General features: G+C 36.7%; 1 protein-coding gene and 1 non-coding gene across 3 annotated transcripts in view; both read right to left on the reverse strand.

Moving 5' to 3' along the window:
- The window catches only part of SMC6 (structural maintenance of chromosomes 6), a 73,016-nt gene that overhangs the window by 27,955 nt on the left and 21,623 nt on the right, over nt 1-23,438 (reverse strand). For both annotated transcript variants that reach the window (XM_069580237.1, XM_069580238.1), the window contains 12 exons: nt 19,818-19,954; nt 19,125-19,186; nt 16,112-16,192; nt 15,300-15,401; nt 11,479-11,598; nt 11,279-11,377; nt 7,897-8,043; nt 7,384-7,472; nt 6,532-6,696; nt 5,997-6,175; nt 4,457-4,661; nt 1,265-1,379 (listed from right to left, as the gene is read on the reverse strand). In XM_069580237.1, the coding sequence (XP_069436338.1) occupies nt 1,265-1,379; nt 4,457-4,661; nt 5,997-6,175; nt 6,532-6,696; nt 7,384-7,472; nt 7,897-8,043; nt 11,279-11,377; nt 11,479-11,598; nt 15,300-15,401; nt 16,112-16,192; nt 19,125-19,186; nt 19,818-19,954 (1,501 nt within the window). The remainder of the gene's footprint in view (nt 1-1,264; nt 1,380-4,456; nt 4,662-5,996; nt 6,176-6,531; nt 6,697-7,383; nt 7,473-7,896; nt 8,044-11,278; nt 11,378-11,478; nt 11,599-15,299; nt 15,402-16,111; nt 16,193-19,124; nt 19,187-19,817; nt 19,955-23,438) is intronic.
- On the reverse strand, nt 1,576-1,647 carry TRNAW-CCA (transfer RNA tryptophan (anticodon CCA)). Its single transcript has one exon. It is a non-coding gene; the product is annotated as a tRNA-Trp (tRNA).

Below are 23,438 nucleotides of genomic sequence, written 5' to 3' on the forward strand. Positions count from 1 at the left end.
CTAATACCACTATCCATTAAAATAAAAAATCTTAAGTACCTTTTCACATAAAAATATTTACCTTAGAAATCTTATTTTTCATAGAAAAATGAAATCTTACTTTTTTCTAAATGTCTTTTATACCCTAGAAAAGATGAGTGAAGAGTAAATTCCAAGAAACGATTAGTACACTGAATTATGAAGGGAAAACCTGGAAGTCTTTAATATTTTACTTCCTAGAGAAAGTAAGGTGATTAGGCTTATTGCAGCCATGAAATTAAAAGACGCTTAATCCTTGGAAGGAACGTTATGACTAACCTAGAGAGCACATTAAAAAGCAGAGACATTACTTTATCAACAAAGGTCCGTCTAGTCAAGGCTATGGTTTTTCCAGGGGTCATGTATGGATGTGAGAGTTGGACTATAAAGAAAGCTGAGCACAGAAGAATTGCTGCTTTTGAACTATGGTGTTGGAGAAGACTCCTGCGAGTCCCTTGGACTGAAAGGAGATCCAACCAGTCCATCCTAAAGCAGATCAGTCCTGGGTGTTCATTGGAAGGACTGATGTTGAAGCTGAAACTCCAATACTTTGGCCACCTGATGCGAAGAGCTGACTCATTTGAAATGATCCTGATGCTGGGAAAGATTGAGGGGAGGAGGAAAAGGGGATGACAGATGGTGAGACGGTTGGATGACATCACTGACTCAATGGACATGGGTTTGGGTGGACTCTGGGAGTTGGTGATGGACAGGAAGGCCTGGCATGCTGCGGTTCATGGGGTCGCCGAGAGTCAGACACGACTAAGCGACTGAACTGAACTGAGGCCTAATCAACCTTTCCTGGAACAGATCTTTACAAGGGGACTTCATTATTTTCTTTCAAGTATCTGTCTAAAATATCAGAGGGCCAAGCCCACAGATAATTACAATATGAACTTGCAATATACAAGTACACATTTGGATGACTGCTATCATTGCCTCTCAGATTCTATTAATGAGAAAAAGAGACTATGTTAATTACAGATTTGTTTTGAATTTCCTTGTCCCTTCTCAGCAAATTTATACCAATAGATGAACACAACACTAGTGATATAATCTAACAAGTTCACAGAAATACCTATGCTGATAAAGAGTAAACATTAATTTATTTTACAGAGCTCAAAGGTTTTTGTTAAAAAAATAATTCATAAAATATCAAGTAAAGTACTTAAGTAGAATTTATATAACCAATTTAAGTTTAGGAAATTTAAAAATAATATAAAACACAGGAAGCATTGGGACTTACTTTGATTAGCAGCACTGTCTCTATGCTTCTCATGTCAATCAGGCTATTTGCAACAACTGCATTATCTATTTCTAACGCTGTCAGAACTGTTGGGTACTCTGGATGATATGCAGCTCTAGGAGACAAAAACACATAAGGATTAACTTAGCCAACTTTATTGTTATATATATATGGAAAGTGAAAGTGAAGTCACTCAGTCGTGTCCGACTCTTTGCGACCCCATGGACTATAGCCTACCAGGCTTCTCTGTCCATGGGATTCTCCAGGCAAGAATACTGGAGTGGGTTACCATTTCCTTCTCCAGGGGGATCTTCCCGACCCAGGGATCGAACCCGGGTCACTTGCATTGGAGGCAAACGCTTTAACCTCTGAGCCACCAGGGAAGCTCTATTATATATATTAGATATATATTTTAAATACGTTGAAGAAATGATGGATAATAATAAGACATGGAAGATATTTGAAAACATCTATAATAGGCTTAATTTTACCTTATTAGCAAACATTCATATAATCCTAGGCACTGTTCTAAGTATATTCTTAGTACAGCTGATCCTTGAACAACACAGGTTTGAACTGCACATGTCCACTTATACATGGATTCTTTTTCAACAAATACAGTAGGTCTTGCAGTATCCATGCTTGTCTGAATCAGCAACTGTGGCTACAGAGGGCCAACTATGGGTCATGAGCATCTGCAGATTCTGGTACCAACAGAGGGCCCTGGAATCAATCCCCCGTGGATACCAAAGGACGAATGACCGCGCTGGCTTATTTAATTCTCAGAACAACTATGTGAGATAAATAACATTATTCTACTTTTTTTTCAAGTGAGGACGCTTCAGAGAGTTTAGCAAGTTCCCTGATGTCATAAAGCTACCTTAGAGGTCAGGCTAGGATTTAAACCAGGGAGCTCAGTTCTAGAACCCAGATTCTTAATCATTATATTCTGTCACCCACTGTAACTAATTATTACAATTTCCTTAAGTCGTATACTGCTACCACATAAACATAAAAGCCAATTAATTAAAAGACATGGGGGAAAAAAAAACAAGACATGGGGAAATGGCAATGGCATTCATAATGCTTATTTCTAGAATTCTAAAACAAAATACCTGTGTGTGAGTGTGTGTGTGTATGTTTTCCACTTAGTTATTAATTCACCATGTACTTTCTGAGCACCTACTATGTGCAAATGCTGTTCAGAGGATGAGGAGATAGGAATAAAACAGACTATATCCTCCCCATGAGGCTTACAGTCTATTGAAGGGAGAGAGAAAAGCAAGAAAAAGTACTTTTTTACACAGAAAAGGTTAGGAAAAGCCTTACTAGGGTAACGATGAGCAGACACCTGAGGGCATGGGAGTTGCATTAGCACCCTGAAGAAGAGCATTTCATGCCAAGGGAGCAGCATTTGCAAAGACCCTGAAAATGCTTGTTGGAGAAGCCAGGAGGTTGGCATGCAGTGGACAAGCAGTGTGGCAAGTGTGTCTGGACACGAGGACAGGACAGAAGGCAAGAGGACAGATCATGTAAGCCAGAGAGTTCACAGTGAGGCCTAAAGAGGATGAGGACACACTTCGGCAAACACTGCTGATAGGTCAAGTCAGTGAGTAGGAAGGGAGGACTCCAGAACCGAGCCAAGCAAGGCTCATTGGTGCCTAGACAAGAGCTGTTCTGGGATGTGATGAAGTTCTACAAGCTTGACTGGTAAGGTTCAAGAAAGAAGAGGAAGACAGAAATGAGTGACAGAGACGACCCTTCTCAGGAGTCTTTTCTGTAAAATGAAGCAGAGAAACAGGACAGTAATCTTAGGACAGAGCTCAAGCGGAAGTGAAAACAAAGATAGGATAGAACAGAGGGTGGGTGCTGTAGAAATGTCAAACAATATCAGTGAAACAACCCAGGAAAGGAGGGGAGAGAGGGTGGGGAGCAGGAGTCTAAGAGGGAGGGGATGCGGAAGGGGACTGCGGTAAAACATAGACACTGACAGCACTTGTTCTATGCTGGGGAGGAGCAAGTACTTTCAAGCAGGCACATGCTACCGCTGGATGGGCCTGCTCCTACCAGCTCTAAAGCTCTCAGTCACAACCACCTCTTCCTTTTGCTCTACTGCCCTGGGATGTACTTCATACTTAATTTATATCACAATCAGTTGCCTGCTGACGTGGTAAAATCAGTATAGGAGAACTAAAAGAAAGAAGGAATAGTAGCAATAATGGGTCAATCATGAGACAAGGAAAGGACAAGTATGAAAGAGGCTCACGCAACAACAAAATGGAGAAGCCTAAAGAAGATGTGGACAAAGGAAAAACTGCACATCAAATTCCAGGCAAGCATGACGAGCCTCAGTGGTAGGAGCAATTACAGGACAAAATGCTTTGATGATCCTAATTAAGCTTTGACGAAATCTTAATAAAGCCTGATTTCTAAAGCCAAGTAAAAGGAAAAATACCACAATCAAATTAAATATGGAAAAAACATGCTTAAAAATAGGGCATCTTTCATGTCTCCAAATATAAGTCTTAATTGAAAGAAGCAAAAATTGGATTCATAAGAAAAAAATGGAGTGGGAGAGAAAAAAAATTTAAAACTGTAATCTAGTAATAGGAAAATATATATACAGAGGAATATATATAGGTAGGAAGAGACACCTTACATATATATCATACATACATAGGTGTGTGTATGTGTGTAAAAGAGTAAATTGTTAGTTAGCTAGCAGCTAACAAAGAGGCCAGTTTGGGTATGGTGCCCTTGAGGTTTGTTAGGGTCAAAGAAAACAATCAAACAAAGATCAAAGAAAACAACCACAGCTCTTTATGGACTCCGTAAACCACCCCTAGTTGAACTGTGAGCAATAAGTGCCACAGCTCTGCCGTACACCCTCCTTTTTAACGTGGACAGGTATGCACCATTTTATTCTTCAGTACAATTTCTAAGCCATACAAGGTCTATTTCCTGGTATGTCTCCCACAACAGATCTCATGTGAGGACCTTAAAGGCAGGGAGTACTCATTTATTGATCTATGTATCTCCAATGCCTAGATTCAAATTAAAGATGTGGCTGATGGAATTTTTACAGATCAGTAGTGTAGACATGGTTAACACTAAAAATGTTCTAATTCTTTCTGAGCTTGCGCATGACTATGCAAAACCAGAACAGTTTTTAAATAATTACTGATGCCTTACCTGTGTCTTACATCATACATCTCATTCCGAAACTCAGAAACTATTATCTGTGGCCGTGAGGTCCCTGGTGGATAAAACTTTTTCATCAGTGCCTGAAGCACTCTTTCATCGGCATGGTTATGGCAACAATAGGCTTGAAGAAGTCCTTTTAAGCAAGATTCAATAGCCAAAGCAAGCTCAGGGTCCCGAAGATGAATGCAAGCTCCTAAAAATGAGAGAAAGCTATTAAAATGCCCATTAAATACTTGAAACATTAATGTAACTATCTCTGTATGAAGCGATAGTCACTCAGTCATGTCTGACTCTTTGTGACCCCATGGACTGTAGCCCGCCAGGCTACAGTGGGTTGCCAATTCCTTCTCTAGGGGATCTTCCCAACCCAGGGATTGAACCCGGGTCTCCCACATTGCAGGTGGACTCTTTACCAACTGAGCCACCAGGAAAACTATTATCTTTGTATAACAGTTCATAAATGACTTTAAAATATTTCATACTAAGCAATTTAAATAATATATTACAGATCTTATTTTAACCAAATGGGAAATACCCTCATCCCACTGGATACACTGGGGAAAAAACACCGAATCCTATGAAAAGCTGTCTTTCTCTAATGTAAATCAACAGTGTTTTTCCTTTGTGTATACTAATTCAGCCTCTGAAGGGTTTTGAAAATCAAGCCAAAAGGGTTATAGACTCTACTATTTAATGCAAAACTGATTAATATTGAAATTTTAGAGAGGAAAAAAAAATACCTCACCTATTGAAATGGATCCTGGTATAGAGGTACACACATATTTGAACGAAGGGACATTACTACAATACTTAACGCAGTATATAATATTGTATTAAAAATATATCTACAGCATCATTTCCAGCTAATGATGCACAGAATTAAAAATAACTCTTCAAAACTTAATGTATTTTTTAATAAAGATTTTTTTGATGTGGACTATTTTTAAAGTCGTTATTGAGTTTATTATAACATTACTTCTATGTTTTGGTTTTTCGGTCATGATTTGTGTGTCATCTTAGTCCCCCCCACCCCAGGGATTGAACCCACAACCCTGCACTGGAAGGTAAAGTCTTAACCACTGGACCAACAGGCAAGTCCCTCAATTGATTTTTTTTCTCATGTACATATGAGGATAGTTAACTATAACCCCAGATTTATATTTGAAAGAGAACTCAAAAATAATGTTGTCCAACCCAAATAGAAACTTCCTACTAATCAATTACATGCAAATTAGTTTATTGATTTATTCATTCAGGAAAAAAATCAGAACCAGATTATTTAACTCTATAGCTACTTTTCCTTTTCCTAAGTTCTCTTGATTCTTTTGTGCGTAAAAGATACAAGAGGAAAGTTACAAAGCTTATAGTGATTTTATCATTGTCTCTTAGAATGCGTACGAAGTCTACACATAACTACATGGTTCTTTGATGAGAGAGTTTCAAAAAAATTATATTCAACAGACTCCTTCCTGAAAATAAAAATACACTTCTAATTTTTATGATATCCTGACTAACTGGTGGCAAATACCTAATGGGCCTACAGGTTTATAGTTAAAGTGCCCCCGTCTGTAGGCATCATCTATGGCTTCAAGAAGAGCTGGAACATGAGGGCCAAATCTTTTGAGTCGATCAGTTTTACTATCTTTCAATTCTTTCAGTTGCCTCTGGTTAAAGTTCAGTGCAGTCTTCACATCTAACTCTTCTCTCCTAAAAAATACAAGTGGAAAAACAGAATGAAAAGGTTATACAGAAACATCCAGACTTTTCCCCTAACACCCGCATACCAATAAATGACACAGCTATCCCAAGAACTAAAGGCAGATTCTTTATTTGAAAACAATTGTGTTACCAAGAAATAAGAGTCAGAAGACCACTAAAAATAATGCAACAGTGACAAAAACAAGAAAACCCAGAAACTGTCCAATTCTACAAGTTTAGAAGTTTTATTAGGAAAGTGATTTTGAAAGATACTTTATTATGAGAAAGAACAAAATAAAAACCAAGTATTTTATTTTCATAAAGAGGAAAACTACATGATTTTCAAATAACTGAAAAAAACTTACTTAATCCTGGTATGTTCTTCTTTGTCTTTTTCTATGGCTTGCTGAAATTGTTCGATCTCTTGATTGACTGAACTTTCTTGATCTTGTAAGGCCTTTACTCTCTCTTTTAACCAAGATATTTTTTTTTGCCTTTCCAACCGTTCAGGTTCCAAAGACTGATCAGCACTAAGAGTAAATAACCCAAAGTGGAAATGTTAAGTTAAAAACCTAACATTGTAAAAAAACATAAAGCAATGTAATAAAATTTTCCCACAGTAGTAGAGAAAACTTAATGGTTGCCGGGGGGTAAGAAACAGGGAGTTTGGGAAGAACATGTACACATTGTTATATTTAAAATGGATAACCAACAAGGACCTACTGTACAGTACATGGGAACTCTGCTCAGTGTTATATGGTAGCCTGGATGAGCCAGGAGTTTAGGGGAGAAAGCCATACATTTATACGTATGGCTGAGTCCCCTTACTGTTCACCTGAAACTATCACAACACTTAATCCACCATGTGTGTATGTATGTGTGCATGTTAAGTTGCTCAGTTGTGTCTGACTCTTTGTGACCCCATGGACTGTAGCCTGCCAGGCTCCCCTGTCCATAGAGTTCTCCAGGCAAGAATACTGGAGTAGGTAGCCAAATCCCTCTCCAGGGATCTTCCTGAACAGGGGATCAAACCCTGGTCTCCTGCACTGCAGGCAGATTCTTTACTGTCTGATCCACCAGGAAAGCCCTAATTGACTATACCTCAATACTAAATTAAAAAATTTTAAAAAAAGAAAAAAAAATACTTCCTCCATTTCACTTGGATTACTTTATTACAAAATGAGGTAAAAATGAAAACTGCAAAGTAACTATCTTACCTTTTTCTCAGTTCTTCAATTCTTCTGCAAAGCTGCTCATCATCTTTCCTTAATGCTTTATACTCATTTAGGGAACGATTATACAAAACCTAACAAAAAATCAGACACACTTTAGTAAAATGAAAAAACAAATACCTGATTCAAGTCTACTTTTGCCAAATGGTCAAATCAAAGGTTGAGTATATGCAGAAATACATACTTAAAATGAAGTACATTTATGGCCACATGAAATCGTAACATTTTTTAGAGTCTGAAATCAACATAACTACAAAACCTCTACTTTTAAAAATAAACAAACAGTATTGATATTTGATATGATGAAGTTTTTAATGGGCTTCCCTGGTGGCTCAGACAGTAAAGAGTCCACCTGGAATGCAGGAGACTCAGATTCAATCTCTGGGTAGGGAAGATTCCCTGGAAAAGGGAAAGGCTACCTACTCCAGTATTCTTGCCTGGAGAGTTCCATGGACAGAGGAGCAGTATTCATATTTGATATGAAAGTTTTTCTCTCACCTCAGCTTCATTATACGCCCTTTTCTTAGAAGTAAGATCTGCTTTCAGTGCCATACATTCTGGCGCTCGTGCATGTGTCTCTTGACTAATCCTTTCTAGTTTATCTTGAATGTCTTTGTATTTTTTTTCTGCTTCATTAAGTCTGACCTTTAAGAAAATTAACATTATTGGAATACATTTTATTTTTCTTCAATAAACTGAAAAGTTAAAAAAAACAATTATATATGGTTCACATTTCAAATAAACTTAATTTTGCTTTAACTAAACTCTAGACAGTAATAGATAAATGTAACTAAATAAAATGCTAAAAAATATATTTTTATTGAAGTATAGTTGATTTACAATATTGCATTAGTTTTAGGTGTACAGTAAAGTGATTCAATTATACATATAGCTATTCATTCTCAAGTTTTTTTTCCATTATAGGTTATTACAAGATATTGAATATAGGTTCCTTATGCTATACAGTGGGCTTCCCAGGTGGCCCAGCGATAAAGAATCGTCCTGCCAAGGCAGGAGGGATAACAAACACAGGTTTGATCCCTGTGTCGGGAAGATCCTCTGAAGTAGGAAATGGCAATGGAAATGCTCCAGTATTCTTGCGTCAGACATAACTGAGCGAGTAAACACACACATACATGCTATATAGTAGGTCCTTCTTGCTTATCTATTGTATATAGTATGTTAATGTTAATCTCACACTCATAATTTACTCTTCCCCCTCCCTTGCCCCTCTGATAATTATAAATTTATTTTGTCTCCTGTGTCTATGAGGTGTTTCTGGTTTGTAAATAAGTTCATTTGTATTGTTTCTTTTTTTCTTAGACTCCACATATAAGTGATATCATATAACATTTGTCTATCTTAGTTCACTTACAGTATGATAATCTCTAGGTCCATCCACGTTGCTGCAAATGGCAGTATCTCATTCTTTTTTATGCCCGAGAAATATTCCACTGTATATACATACCACTTCTTTATCCATTCACCTGTTGATGAACACTTAGGTTGCTTGCATATTTTGACTATTATAAATAGTGCTATGAACACTGGGGTGCATCTGTCTTTTCTGGATATATGCCTAGGAGTGGGATTCCTAGATCATATGGCAACTCTATCTTTAGTTTTTTAAGGAACTTCAGTGTCTTTCATAGTGGCTGAAAGAACCTATATTCCTGTCAACAATGTTAACAGGAAGGTTCCCTTTTCTCCACACCTTCTTCCACCACTTATTATTTGTAGATTTTTTGATGATGGCCAATCTGACCAGCATGATGTGATACGTCATTATAGTTTTGATTTGCATTTCTCTAATATTCTAAAATATATTTTAATTTTAAATTCACATTTAGGAAATGTAAAGGGAGACAGATACAATTTAGCAGAGAAACAACCATGCAGGTGGATTATACAGTTTGGATGCAATAATGCTTAAGTACGGTATATGTATTTATAATAGTGAAAGCACACAGGAAGAACTTACAGGTCTGTCAGAAAAAGTCAGGAATGCTTTCAAAGCAGCAGTTAAACTGAGACTTTTAAAAGAGTTATCAAAATGTTTCAGATCAGAGAGTAGCAAATTTTTTCTAGAAAGAGCCAGATAGTGTATCCTTCAGGCTTTGTGGGCTGTAAAGTATCTTTCATAGCTATTCAACTAAACATGCTAAGTTTGAAGTGTCTGGAACATGCAGGTAAAAAGACAGGAAGACAGTTATTTGAATCAAGTGCTCAGGATAAAAGTCTGAACAGGAGATATAGATTAGGGATTACAACTATGTAAGACATTTAGGAAACATTATAAAATAATAGTGTATTTTATTATGAAGACATCAGCAGTATAATCTGTATGTTTTTAGCAATAATCAAAGTTGGTTCAGGTGTTACACAAACTAAATTCATTTATTTTCAGTTTTAAATTAGGTGAGTACAAATTTAAAGTCTGCTTTAGATACTATTTTTTCAGAAGCCTTCTCTTTAATAGTTATGCTATAATCTATAAACAAGTATATACTATACGAAAGGTTTTTATGAAAGACATGGTGGGAAGAATATAAATATAAATTAAGACAATCCATACTCTCCTGAAATTTAATTGGAGAAGGAAACGGCAACCCACTCCAGTACTCCTGCCTAGAAAATCCCATGGACGGAGGAGCCTGGTGTCCATGGGGTCGCAAAGAGTCGGACACGACTGAGCGACTTCACTTCACTTCACTTCACACAGTATAATACTTAAATACTCAAGCAGAGCAAATACCTACAGAACTAAGTATCATCCAGCCTCAAGATTCTCCTTTCTTCATTTGAAAAAACACTGAGCATTTATTACTAAAACTGATTTCACTTTTAGATTGGGAAAATATCTAAAGAGGAAACCAACAAGGTCTTCCCCAAGGACAAGCTATGAAACGAAGCTGAGAAAAATCAAGTGAAAATTTCAGAATATTCTCTCAGAAATGGAAAAAAGTAAAGTGAGAGAGGCAGGTGGGGTTGAATTTCCATTCACTAACTGAAGAGGGAATAAGAAATTCAGCCCAGAGATCACAAAGTAAATGTACTGCGTTCACCATTTCTGATACTTTTACACACTCCTCTATTACCTTTCATGGATTAATGCTATAGCTCTTAAAGGAAAAACACTTATCTGCTTATCTTAGGGGTAGACAGGAAAAAGCAAGCTGGGAAAGATTACACCCTGTAGTACAACCAAGCCTGGCAGTCAGAAGCTCATAAGCTAAGTAGAACAACATAGTAGTATGTAAGTCAGTCACCCTGAGTACATGGGGGCTCCTATAAAGAAAGGTTAGATCTATCTCTGGGAAGACAGCAGAGAATTCCACAATGGTGGTTATAAAACCTTATGAACCTTAAAAAAAAACCCCACTGAACTGTAAATTTTAAATGTGTGGACTGTACAGTATATGAACTATATCTCAGTAAAGCTGTTAAAAGAGAATGGAAAGGGACTTCCCTGGTGGCCAGTGTGAAAGAATACGCTTTGTAATTCATGGGACATGAGTTCGATCCCTGGTCAGAACTAAGATCCCACATGTCATGAACAGCTAAGCCTGTGTGCCACAACTACTGAGCCTGGGTGCCACAACTAGAGAGTCCATGTGCTACATGGAAAAGATCCCACACGATGCAGTGAAGATCCTGGGTGCCACAATTAAGACCCAAGGCAGCCAAATACATAAATAACAAATAGAAAATAACTCCAGAATTGTGTAAATATAACTTTTAAAGAGAGAGAGATAATGGAAAGGTAAATATGTAAGTGGGTCTGCTCATGGTACAAAGGTCCATGTGGACCCTCAACAAAAATCACTCCTGTATTTACCACTCAACCAACTTCTACCTTGGTATAAAAAAGTGTAATCACCTGCTGTTCCTCCGTTTTCCTCTCAAGTCTAGCAGCACGATCTTCTCCAATTTTGATGTTATCTCGGATAGCATTCAATTGCTTTTCAATTTCATTGACCTAAAAAGAAATTATACAGCAAATCACATATAAGACCGACTATAATCAAGTATATTTTGCATATTACAAATATGTGTGAATAAGTAATTAAGTAAAATTACCACTGCCCAAGCCATCTCATGTTTCAGGTATTCCAGGTTGGTCTTCATTGTACTTAAGCCAGCGATATTTTGAAAACGTTCTTCTTTCTCCAAACACTGGCGCTTTAGTTCACTAAGTCGCTTTAAAAAAAAAACAAAAACAACATATTTCTTACTAACACTAAAAAGATGGACTTTCTGCCAATATATTTCTTTTGAACGCATTGCCTAAACAAGTACTGAAAAAGATCTGCTAGGTAATTATTTAATTAGAGCAGAAATAAAAATATTTTTGTTTCTTTGGTATACTTTTACTATGTCCAATAGTTTTGTTAATTTCTACACTCTAAAAACGGCTAGTCTTCAAATGAGGAAGAACGAAGGAATAAAAGTTTCAAGGCCACACAAAAACTCAGTTTTCTCATTTTCTCTCAGTTCCCTATCTGAGAGACAGACTGGGTGAAGTATACCACTAGATCCATTTCAATGATACTGGAAAGGTCAAAAGGAATTTATTTCTAAAAATCAAATGTTATATTTTTTCTCATCAAAGTTTTCTCTTAATAATCAATAAAATTATCAAGCAAAAACTAACTACAGTGATATACGAACAACGTCCAAAGCTGCACACCTGACTGGAGAGCCTCTCCTCTCCATTCAGAGTTTCTGTGTTCAAATAGGGACTTCACTGTGGATCTTAGTGTGTTTCTCTATCCAAGTCACTTTCCCATTCTTCAGGATTATTTCAATCCATTATCACTCTCCTCAAACGTCATATACCTACCACTCTAATCCCTCACTCCTCCCTGATGCCTATTTTCACAGAATCCAGAAGCTGTAGAGAGCAAGCTCTTACAGCTTTCAACAACCTGATATATAAACTGAAAAGCAGTCTTTTCCTCCAGCTAAAAAGGAAGAGGTAGCTTCATTATACTTAAGACCAGTCCCCACTTACTTGGATCCTGCCCAGCCCCTCTTCTGCATTCTCAGTTCAGTTCAGTCGCTTAGTCGTGTCCAACTCTTTGTGACCCCATGGACAGCAGCACGCCAGGCCTCCCTGTCTATCACGAACTCCCGGAGTTTACTCAAACTCATGTCCATTGTGTCGGTAATGCCATCCAACCATCTCATCCTCTGTTGTTCCCTTCTCCTCCTGCCTTCAATCTTTCCCAGCATCAGGGTCTTTTCCAATGAGTCGGTTCTTCACATCAGGCAGCCAAAGGACTGGAGTTTCAGCTTCAGCATCAGTCCTTCCAGTGAATATTCAGGATTTATTTCCTTTAAGATTGACTGGTTGGATCTCCTTGCAGTCCAAGGGACTCTCAAGAGTCTTCTCCAACACCACAGTTCAAAAGCACCAATTCTTCAGCACTCAGCTTTCTTTATAGTGCAACTTTCACATCCATACATGACTACTGAAAAAACCATAGCTATGACTAGAGGGAATTTTGTTGGTAAAGTAATGTCTTTGCTTTTTAATATGCTGTCTAGGTTGGTCATAGCTTTTCTTCCAAGGAGCAAGCGTCTTTTCATTTCATGGCTGCAGTCACCATCTACAGTGATTTTGGAGTTTAAAAAATAAAGTCTTTCATTGCTTTCATTGTCTTCCTCATCTGCCTTCTGAGGAGGTCTATATTGATTCTTCATCCCATCTTTTCATCTTTTTTCCACTTATTCCTTTTCATTGACTCCTTTCCAGGATCACATTTAAATCTTTACTTATCTTTTCCATTCACAAACAAACTCAACAATATCCACCCCAAGGCACCACCTTTTTCTCTAAAAGTGGTTTCCCCTTTACATCTAAGTTTCATGAAAATTATCTCCAGCTCCTCCATTCTTCTTGGTTTTCAGCCCCACAAATCTGACTTCTGTTTTCACCACTACCCTCCATGCTCCATGAAACAGTGGCCCAAACCATTTCAAAGCTCTTTTCCATATCACCATGGCCACTGTTCTAACTTACCTATCGTCATCATCTGTTTGGACAATACTACTTTCTTTATTGATCTATGTATATTCTTTCCTTAGAGTAGTTCACTCTCTTCTGTAGCAGAGTGATCTACTGAAAATATACAATCAATCAAGCCATCCACTTTCATGTGTTGTACTGCCCTTAAGTTTCAAAGCTCCTCCACAACCTGGCCTTCTCTCATTCTTGTGTTCTTCACTCTAGACAACGTAGAATTTCTTCAGCTTTTTAAAAACACCAAAGGCTCTCTTGCCCCAAACTCCATCTATGCTTATTTCTTGGAACACACTTCCTCACTCTCACCATCCTATGTCTGTTATTACTCACCCTTCATTTCTTACCTGAGGCATTATTTACTTAATAACTACAACCCTCCCACTGCCCCTGACTTGCCCCCTGTTGCTAGTAACCTATTAAAATTAATCTTTAACTCCTCTAAGAGCACTCACCATACTCAATTATTTACCATGTGCTTTCTGCTGCATAGTTAGGTACATGACCCCAAGAATTTTGTTATGTATTTACTACTATATGGCCACGGCCAAAGCACAACGCTAGAAGGCATGCGATAGGAACTCAGTATTTGATGGCTGAATGACTTCCAGTTTCTAATCTTCATGTTCTATTTCTTTTCTCCGACTTATTTTTATTTGTATCTCCCACTGAATTCTTTCCTGATTGCTTTTTTTTAAAATTTTTATTGAAGTATAGTTGATTTACAATGTTGCATTAGGTCACATTCTACTTCTTAAAGGCTAATCCAGGGTTTATTTTGAGAATCTAGTACATTTAATCAATCAGAAAAAAACTTCTTACAAAGTGCATATTATACATAAGAAACTCAGCTACATGATACAGGGACATACTTCTTAAACTTCATAAACAAATTATTTTCAATTGCTGATGACAAAGTATACCGTGAAGAGGGTATTTAAACATCAAGCTATTTAAAGCAAACAAATTTCTTCAAAGTCCTGATCTATTGTTTTTAAAATAATGTATGTTAATATATTATTATGCATATTTGTCTGAATATACATTTCCTTTCCCTAATAATAACACTGATATTCAAAGAACATGTGCTGTATCAATTTTATGGCTTACAGCACCTCCTTGCACACAGTATCACATACCTCAGGTACAAAGCAATAATGTAGGAATAAAAATAAATATACTCATTCTGACTTTTTCAGTTTTCACTTGGTGAACCATATAACTATAAACCCAATTTTAAATATGTATTCCTCAAAAATTTAAAGTAAAAAGGTCAGTGTAACATCTCATAAATTTAACTTGGGTCAATCATTAATTAATGTCTCAAAAGAACTTATTATGAAGTTGCTGAAAGCAATTGATTGCATAAAACTGATTAAATGACAAAAAAGCAAGATTCAGAATCACAGAAAAACTGCTGGGACTTAAAGTACTAGATAAACAGCTGAAACATAAGGTGCTAAAAGAATGTTAACATTTAACCAATGTAATGAAGAGTCATCTGTAATTATAAATGCATATTATGTTAAATACCAGCTGAGGCTTCTGTTTATTTTCCCATCAAAAGAAATATACTTTTTAAATTACTGCCCAGTGGGAATTAGTGACACGTTATTACGGAAGCAACTAGTCATACAGTAGGTTAGATACCGCCCTGCCCTCCAGTCTATGATTAAGACATGGACATATCCATTACTATAAAACAAAAAAAGCAAAGGCTAATAAATACCCTGAAGGTAAAAAATATACAATAATGTTACTATTTTTATATAGATACACATATATAGATACATCAGTATATAATTTTACAATACCATTTAACTGGTATAAGAATTTGACTGATTTCAAAAAATAATTGCATTAAGTGCTTACAAACCTCTTCTCCTTGATTTATCTGCTCTTTTGTTCTTTCTTTTGTTTCCATAATGTATGAATAGTCTTCCTTCATTTGTTCAAGTTGGGTTGCTTTCATAAAGAACTAAATAAACAATAAGAAAAATATAATTAGGAGTTTGTAAACTTCCATGAAAAAAAAAAGAATCTGGTCTCTGAAAACTAAACACAAACACAAAAGAATACATTTTACTTCAAACTCCAAATTTACTTAAAAGTGCTACATTCAAACATACATGTTACATGTTTACTTGCAAAGTTCTTAAAGCCTTGTGAAAGAAAACTCATTTGGTGTGAAGGTAATACCATTCTGAATTCTCATTTTCACTGTTCTTCCATTCTTTAAGCAAATGTGAAAACAAAGAAAACACTTGTATCCTTGTTCTCAATGCACATAATTTTTTAGCATAGCAAACACCAAAACCATTCAAAATTCACACTGCAAGCTGTAGTAGTAGTCATATATTTTGTTGGCTTTTTAAAGAGTACTAAATAGTCTAATATTTAAAAGTTATTATGTGTGTACAGTCACTCATTCCCTTCTATTTCTAGTGTAAGTTTTAGAATTCACTCTCTTTCAGAATTAAAAGCCAAAAAAGTTACAGCAAGGATTTATCAGTAAAATTATACATCCACCTTAATTTTCTAAATTAATCATACAATATTACTTTAAACAGTGGCTTAAAAAAACAGTTGGTATTTACTATATGACCAAGATTAATGTTCAGTATATATACTTAATTTATAAATGTATTCTTTTTTGGGTAGGTTTATGTTTATTTCGGTGCTTCTTACTTTGTACTTGTCTCCCTCATTTTTAGACTGCAAGAACTGCTTGCTCATCTCTTGTGTTAAAACAGAAACCGGATTATCTACCTGAAACAAACAAACAAAAGATTATCTTTAAATATTTCATTTTAATGCCTTAAAGAGAATTGAACTAAGATACCCATTACAAGTGATCTATGCTGCCATCAGGAAGGCTAGGTACTAGCCAGAGGTTAGAGCATTAAGTACACAAAAAGAAAATCTTAGAAACTTTAAATGAAAAGAAAATATTTCAAAATTTCATGGTAGTGAAACAAATACTACACCTATGGCTGATTCATGTTCATGTATGGCAGAACCCAACACAACACTGTAAAACAATTATCCTCCAATTAAAAATAAATACTACAGCCAAAATTAAATATTCTCCCATTACATAAAGATATAAGAACTTTCTAAAGAAGTGTTTTTATTAGAAAGTTTTCATTCCTTCTACCTGTTTTATAGATACCACTCCTATGCTACTGGTTAACCATCAGATTACAAAGTTGGAAGTTCTCTAGCGTGTAAGCAGCAGACTTGGGCTCTTATTTGGCTCTGTCTGAACATTCTATGTAGTCTCAGACAAGTTAATTACTTCCTCCAACTAAATACAAAAAGTCCGACTCCATTACTTCTCATCAGAATTAAAATGACAAGTATTGTTTATTTTTTGTACAGCATTTCTTCAGATTTCTTATTTCCTGTTATTTCTTCATGAGGAATTAAAAATTTTTTTTCCTACTTGTTTCAAAAGATTCAGTCATTTCCCGTTTATATGTTTGGTATTAATTTGTGTAACTAAGTCGTGTCTGACTTTTATGTGAACCCCATAGACTGTAGCCACCAGGCTCCTCTGTCCATGGGCTTTCCCTGGCAAGAATACTGGAGTGTGTTGCCAACAAAGCCAGAAATAATGTCAAAAAATAATCTTGTTTGTAAAGCACAGAATATGAACAGTCAGCAGAAATGAAAAAATGTGTAACTCCTTTATTTTACCATGTGTAAAATACTGATTGTACTTTATTTAGTATACTCCTGGTGAAAATCTTTCTTTCAAGCAAAATTTTGGGTCTTCCCTTTCAAGATAATAAAAAAGATTTATGCAGTTATAAAGAAATCCCTACATATTACATTTTTCTCATTATATAGGTAGCTCAAGCTCTGATTGTCTTTTTTTTTTTTTTTTTCAAACAAGGCCTGTGTGGTATCTTAATTTCACACAGCATCTAATTTCTCAAAACTAAGCTTTAATGACAGCCATTTTATCACCAACTTTGGATTAACAACTTTGCTAAAGTTCATGTTCTTTTTTCCACATCCTCTGAAATGGGGTTCCTAGCTTTTATACTAGAGATTATTTAAAAATCTGGCACCCTTATATGTCAAGACCCTGGAGTAAGCAAAAGGCAAGCACAAACAGGTAAACTTCAGAGAAGAAGTAAGAGGTATGATGGACAAATGCAACTGGGTACTTAAAGACATTAAACACCCTCCTTTCTCCTGACAATCCTAGGCCACACCATCCAATGGAAATACAATGCAAATGACACATACTATCAAGCTTTCTAGTAGCTACATTAAAAATATAGAAACAGGTGAAACTGATGTTTGTAATATATTTTAAATCTAGGGTATCTAAAATACTATCATTTTAACATGCAATCTTGCCTGGAAAATGCCATGGGCAGAGAAGAGCCTGGCAGGCTACAGTCTATGGGGCCACGAAGAGTCGGACACGACTGAGCGAGACTGAGCGCAACATGTAGTCAGTATGAAAACTGAGTTACTCCTTTGCATGAAGTCTTCAGCATCCAGTGCGTATCATTTCACACTACAGTACCCCTCTATCCGGACTACCCACATTCTGAGTGCATAATACCCATCCTCATGTGATTAGTGATTACTGGATATTCAGTGTAGCTCTAGACCTTTCGCATTTTTGATCCATGAACTTGAATCTTTAGTTAACTGAATTGTATAAGAAGAGAACTAAAGCAGTTATGATATCTTCAAATATTTCAGAAGAAAAGAAATATGTTTTTATATTCCCCAAGGAAGTGGGCACTTAAGAGAAAGACACTTGATTCAGCTTTTCCCAGGAACAACTTTTTAATAAATACAGTCAACTACACGGGTCAGCAGCTTCAAGCAGAGATCATTTTCCCACCAGTGCCCCCACAGGCACCTGCTGAAGGAACACCTGGTGGAGACTGCACACGTGAGCGTGCGGTATGTTACAACACTGGATGCCCTTCAAGTTTCTCCCAATACCTGTGATTCCATCGACTCTAGCTTTCGGTTTTGCTGATATCGGTTAACAAACTGGCCTGTGTTCTACGCTCTATCTACTTTTCCTCAGATTTCACTAATTATTTTTCTGAACCTGTGCTGCCCAACATGCAAGCTGCTAGCTACATTCAGATTAAGTAAAATACAGTAAAACATTTGATTTCTCAGTCACACGTTTCAGATGCTTACGCAGCTAGTGGGCACCCTACTGGACATCAATCATACCTGATATCTATCATTCTATCATTACAGGAAGTTTTTCTGGACAACTTGTTCTAAACCAAACTGGGAAAGAGACCCAGACACATAACTGCTCTTTCTGCTTAGTGTCTAGTCTTGGTGTTCTTAATCTTTCTAGAATAAATTTCCTTTCTACAAAAGAAACTTAGCAACCAAGTTTAGGAAACTATGATGCTATTCTGACTTGGACAGCAGAAAGCCAAGAAACTTTATTACATACATTTTATTAACATAAATTTTAGCATTATTACTATAGACAAGATATTCTTATATGTTCTATCAAATTAAAGATGTTATGTCTTGAAGGTTCCTGATCCATTAGAAGCTTACTAACAATAGTTAAATATATTCTTCCTGTGGTCAATTTACTCATATGAGGCCATTTAAATTCTTTCTATACCACAAATGAAATCAAACAAAAAAGTAGCCAGCTGTATTTATTAATCTGAAACACAGATTTAGCAATTACCTGAATGTTAAAATGATCAAGAATTCCAATCAGTTCTTCTTTCTTAGTAGAAACCACAGCACCTAGTTATGAGAAACACAAAATGATCAGACTGTTTCTAGGGCACTAATACATTTTTTAAAATGAGTAATTATTTATAAATATAAATATGAACTATTTTCCTGATGTCATTAAGAAAGGTACGTTGAATGTACACACATCTGAACGAACTGGGACAACACATGTCACGACACAAGCACAGAGGAGGCAGAAGCACAAAGAGGTAGTGACAGTGTTTCTCTACTTTCCAGAGCTAAACCTTTGCTCTTTTCTTCTCATCTATCTCTTTATACCCCCCTCCTCTTCCTATATGCCCTTTTCCACCTTTCACTAACCTTCTCTTTCCACATGTGATAGTAACTATAGGGGTGAAAGAAGATCAAAATGGCATATCACAGAATGTTTCAAACTGACCCAAATTCTGCTACTCACACTTTGGGTGTAGAATCCCTTGTGGTACTACAACAATGTGTAATATATGTATGTATACATACATGTGCATACGCACATATATGCAACCAACCAATCCTCTTACAAGAAGGAAGTTTCAAGAGATGAGAAGTATCCTTCCAGTGATACCAGCACAATCAATGACCTTTTTAATTGGATGTTTACTACTAGTTTTCCAAAATAAAAGAGAAATTCGTAACAAACCTGTCGCACTCTTCAGTTTGTAAGACCGACTTCCATCCATGCTGATGTGCTGTTGCACAATGATAGTGTCGCCGTACACATTTCCTCTGTAGGCATCATCCCCTCTGTTCCTTAATGTTATTGAGATATCTGCTGAGCTAAAGCAATAAGGTTAAACTAAGTCATAGGAATGTACAGGGCAACTGTAACACCAACTTATAGTAATTTTCAAAACCTCTCAGTGACTTGGCTAATTCGTTGGAAAAGTAGCTTTACACCAGCAGTTGATGGCTGAGAGGCTACTACAGAATAATACTAAAGATACCATACAACAAAGATGAGAAGAGAAACTTTATAATAAAATAACTGAGACTATGCTATCCATAACAGAAATACATTTTCACAAAATCCATTTAAGTTTTGGTTGTTTCATGTCATGTAGGTAAGTTATACATTTTCCTATCTGCAATGTATAATCAATATTATACAGCCTGGATAATAATATTGCATATCAATATCATGCTAAATCACATAATAAAGCATCATCCTGACAATAGGTGTCTAAGAATGATGAAGTGAGAATTAAAGTGAAATAATATATTTTCTAAGAAGAGAATTAAGGGAAACAATTTTGATTCTTCTATTACTTATGCAACAACAACAAAAATGGCTGAAGTATTTGACATCAAGAAATGTAAACTAAATCTCAAAATTTCCTAAGGTTTTATTAGTATTACAAAACAATTATTTTCAAAGTTTAAAAGAAGTTTGAAGCATTTATAGCCATGTATATTTTAACATATTATGGGGGAGGAATCAATCTCTGTTTTTCTACTCTAAATTCTGTTAAAAAAAGCCTTGGGAGAAAAAATTTTTTAAAGTTAATGAAGGGCATTAATAAATAAATATAATTTCCTCAAACATAAAAGCAGACAATATTTTCTATGGTTAAAAATGAGTATCTCCCAAAAATGCTCAAGTCCTTTAATGTAAATCTGCTTTTGGTAATTAAAGGCTATATTAAACAGAACAAACTTGTTTTATTGAATTTGTAGTCATAATCCAAAACTGCTTCCATCTGCAGGAAACACAGGTAAAAATACTCAAGATGAATTTCACTGTGAACTTAGTAAACATCCTGAAGGGGCTCAGTTCTTGTTCCCCCCGAACATGTGTGCAGGGAAGTGCTCTCATAGACAGAGGGCTCAGCAGCCCCCAACCCTCCCCACAGGGACTGAGATAAATATAGAAGACATCGTTAATGTGTGTGTGTGTGTGTTAAATCGCTCAGTTGTATCCAACTCTTTGTGACCCCATGGCCTGTAGCCTGCCCGGCTCCTCTGTTCATGGGATTTCCCAGGCAAGAATACTGGAGTGGGTTGCCATTTCCTCTTTCAGGGTATATTACCAACCTAGGAATCGAACTAGCATCTCTTACATTGACAGGCAGATTCTTTACCACTGCCCCACTTGGGAAGCATATAGAAAGTGGATAGTAACTGAGCCAGATACTCTTCTTTAAAATTCAAATTAAGAAAAATTAGTAAAGCTCAAGTACAGTCTGAAGTCTAGTTAATAATAATATACCAATGTTAACCACACAGTACTTCGATAAAAGTACCTCAGGTATTTAAGATATCAACATTAAGGGAAATTGGGTAAAGACTACAAAAACTGTACTAGCTTTGCAACACTTGTGTAAATCTAAAATTACTTTACAATCACAAGTTTTATAAACAAACTCAAATTCAGACTCAGTCAAGTGTTAAGGAGGTAATTCCTTGGAGCTACGAAGTTCTGAGGGCTCTGGGACTAGAGAGATCAATTTGGGGCGTTATGTTCTGACAAGTACAAAGTCTGCAGAGACTACAGAGAGAAGCAGAACACAGAACAGTTAGGTTCTTGGGAAACCACCTGGACAAAGAACGACACTGAATCACAGATACTGGCCATGAATCAGAGACATAGAGAACTCAAGAGCTCTTCCTTTCATGGGCAGCCCCACACACATGCCTGAACAAGGAGATACAGAATAGCAAAGGCTCGAAGACTAAAAGAGCACACAGGCTCCAGGGTCGGTAACAACAGTCACACCCCTGCACGCCTGTGAGGAGAGGGAAGGTGGGAGAGCACAGCACTGAAGAGAAGGCCCCTCAGCCTGGATGGGAGGGGAGTTTGGGGGAGAATGGATACATGCATAAGTATGGTGACAGGTGAATGTCTGGGTTGTAGAGACTTGGATTAAAATGCAAAACCTGTTTGAAGTCTGGATCCCTTCCTCCCCCGACAAAGGATTACACTCTCACAGAAAGGGTAAGTTAGAACTTTTGCCACTTAGCAGTAAGAAAAGATAACAAGGTTTAGAGAACAAATTGATGGTTACTAGGGGGAAGGGTGGGGGAAAGGGATAGTCAGGGACATGTACACACTGCTATATTTAAAATGGATAACCAAGAAGGACATGCTGTATAGCATGGGGAACTCTGTTCAATGTGATGTGGCAGCCTGAATGGCAGAGGAGTCTGGGGGAGAATAGATGCATTATATGTATGGCTGAGTCACTCTGCTGTGCACCTGAAATTACCACAACATTGTTAATCAGCTACACTTCAATATAAAATAAAATGCTTTTTAAAAAAAGTGCAGCCATTGAGGACAGGGAGGGAGGTAGTGGAAAGGAAGAGCTGTAAGCATAAGCCTGACGAAGGCAGGAAGACACAGATCCAGAAACAAAGACACAAAGAGCCAGAGACACAGAACAGAAAGACCCAGAGAGTGACGATCTTTGGTTCTGAGTCTCTCAGTTCCAGTTACTCCTGATCCAATTATGCTTCTTCCTTGCAGCTTCCAAGATATACATCCTACATCTTTATGAACTATCTCAAGATGCCTTGAGTGGCTTGGGGTGTGTACGTTTTTAATCAGGAATAGCAATATCTAACTAAGACAGACATACTCCTGAAAAGTTCTAATTAATGAGCTTTTAAAGCTCTCTGCGGTGATTCTAATGAACAGTCAAGGTTGAAAACTATCAGCTAAAGTCTATGATAGGGGAAGGGTATCTGGCCTACAACATAAAGCCAAAAATATTTGTAACTCATGAAAACATTTTTAAAAATAAAGTGATACCTCCCTTGATTTGCAAACACCAACTTTATTTTCCTTCTGAGCCACTCCTTGCATTTGAAAGCTATTTTTACTATTGTGAGAGCTTTGCAGACACTGATATCCCAATACCATATGAATTCATAAGAAAGGCAAGTTATTTATAAACATTTAAGGCTTACAAAAAATACCCTTCATAACGACTGCTCAGAAAACCTATATAAGGAAACAGGATACCTGTGCTGGGACTGACTGCTGTCTCCCCACTTACTAACGTGGCTGGTGTGGAATGTGGGTCAAGAGCCATAGAGCCCAGTGTCTGTCACTAGAGAGACCCTTCAGTGAGAAGTGGAACGACCATGGAGAGCTCCTCCAGAATGACAGCACACGTGCACACACACACACACACACAAGCATACGTAGTGCTGCCCTAAGGCTGTGGCTTCATTTTTTTGGGGGGGATCCAAAAGCTATTTTTTATTTATCATCATGAAGATTTTTACATATTTAAAACTCAAACTATACACTTTTGACAAG

Source organism: Ovis canadensis, chromosome 3 (genome assembly GCF_042477335.2).
Source record: "Ovis canadensis isolate MfBH-ARS-UI-01 breed Bighorn chromosome 3, ARS-UI_OviCan_v2, whole genome shotgun sequence".
Classification (NCBI taxonomy): Eukaryota; Metazoa; Chordata; class Mammalia; order Artiodactyla; family Bovidae; genus Ovis; species Ovis canadensis.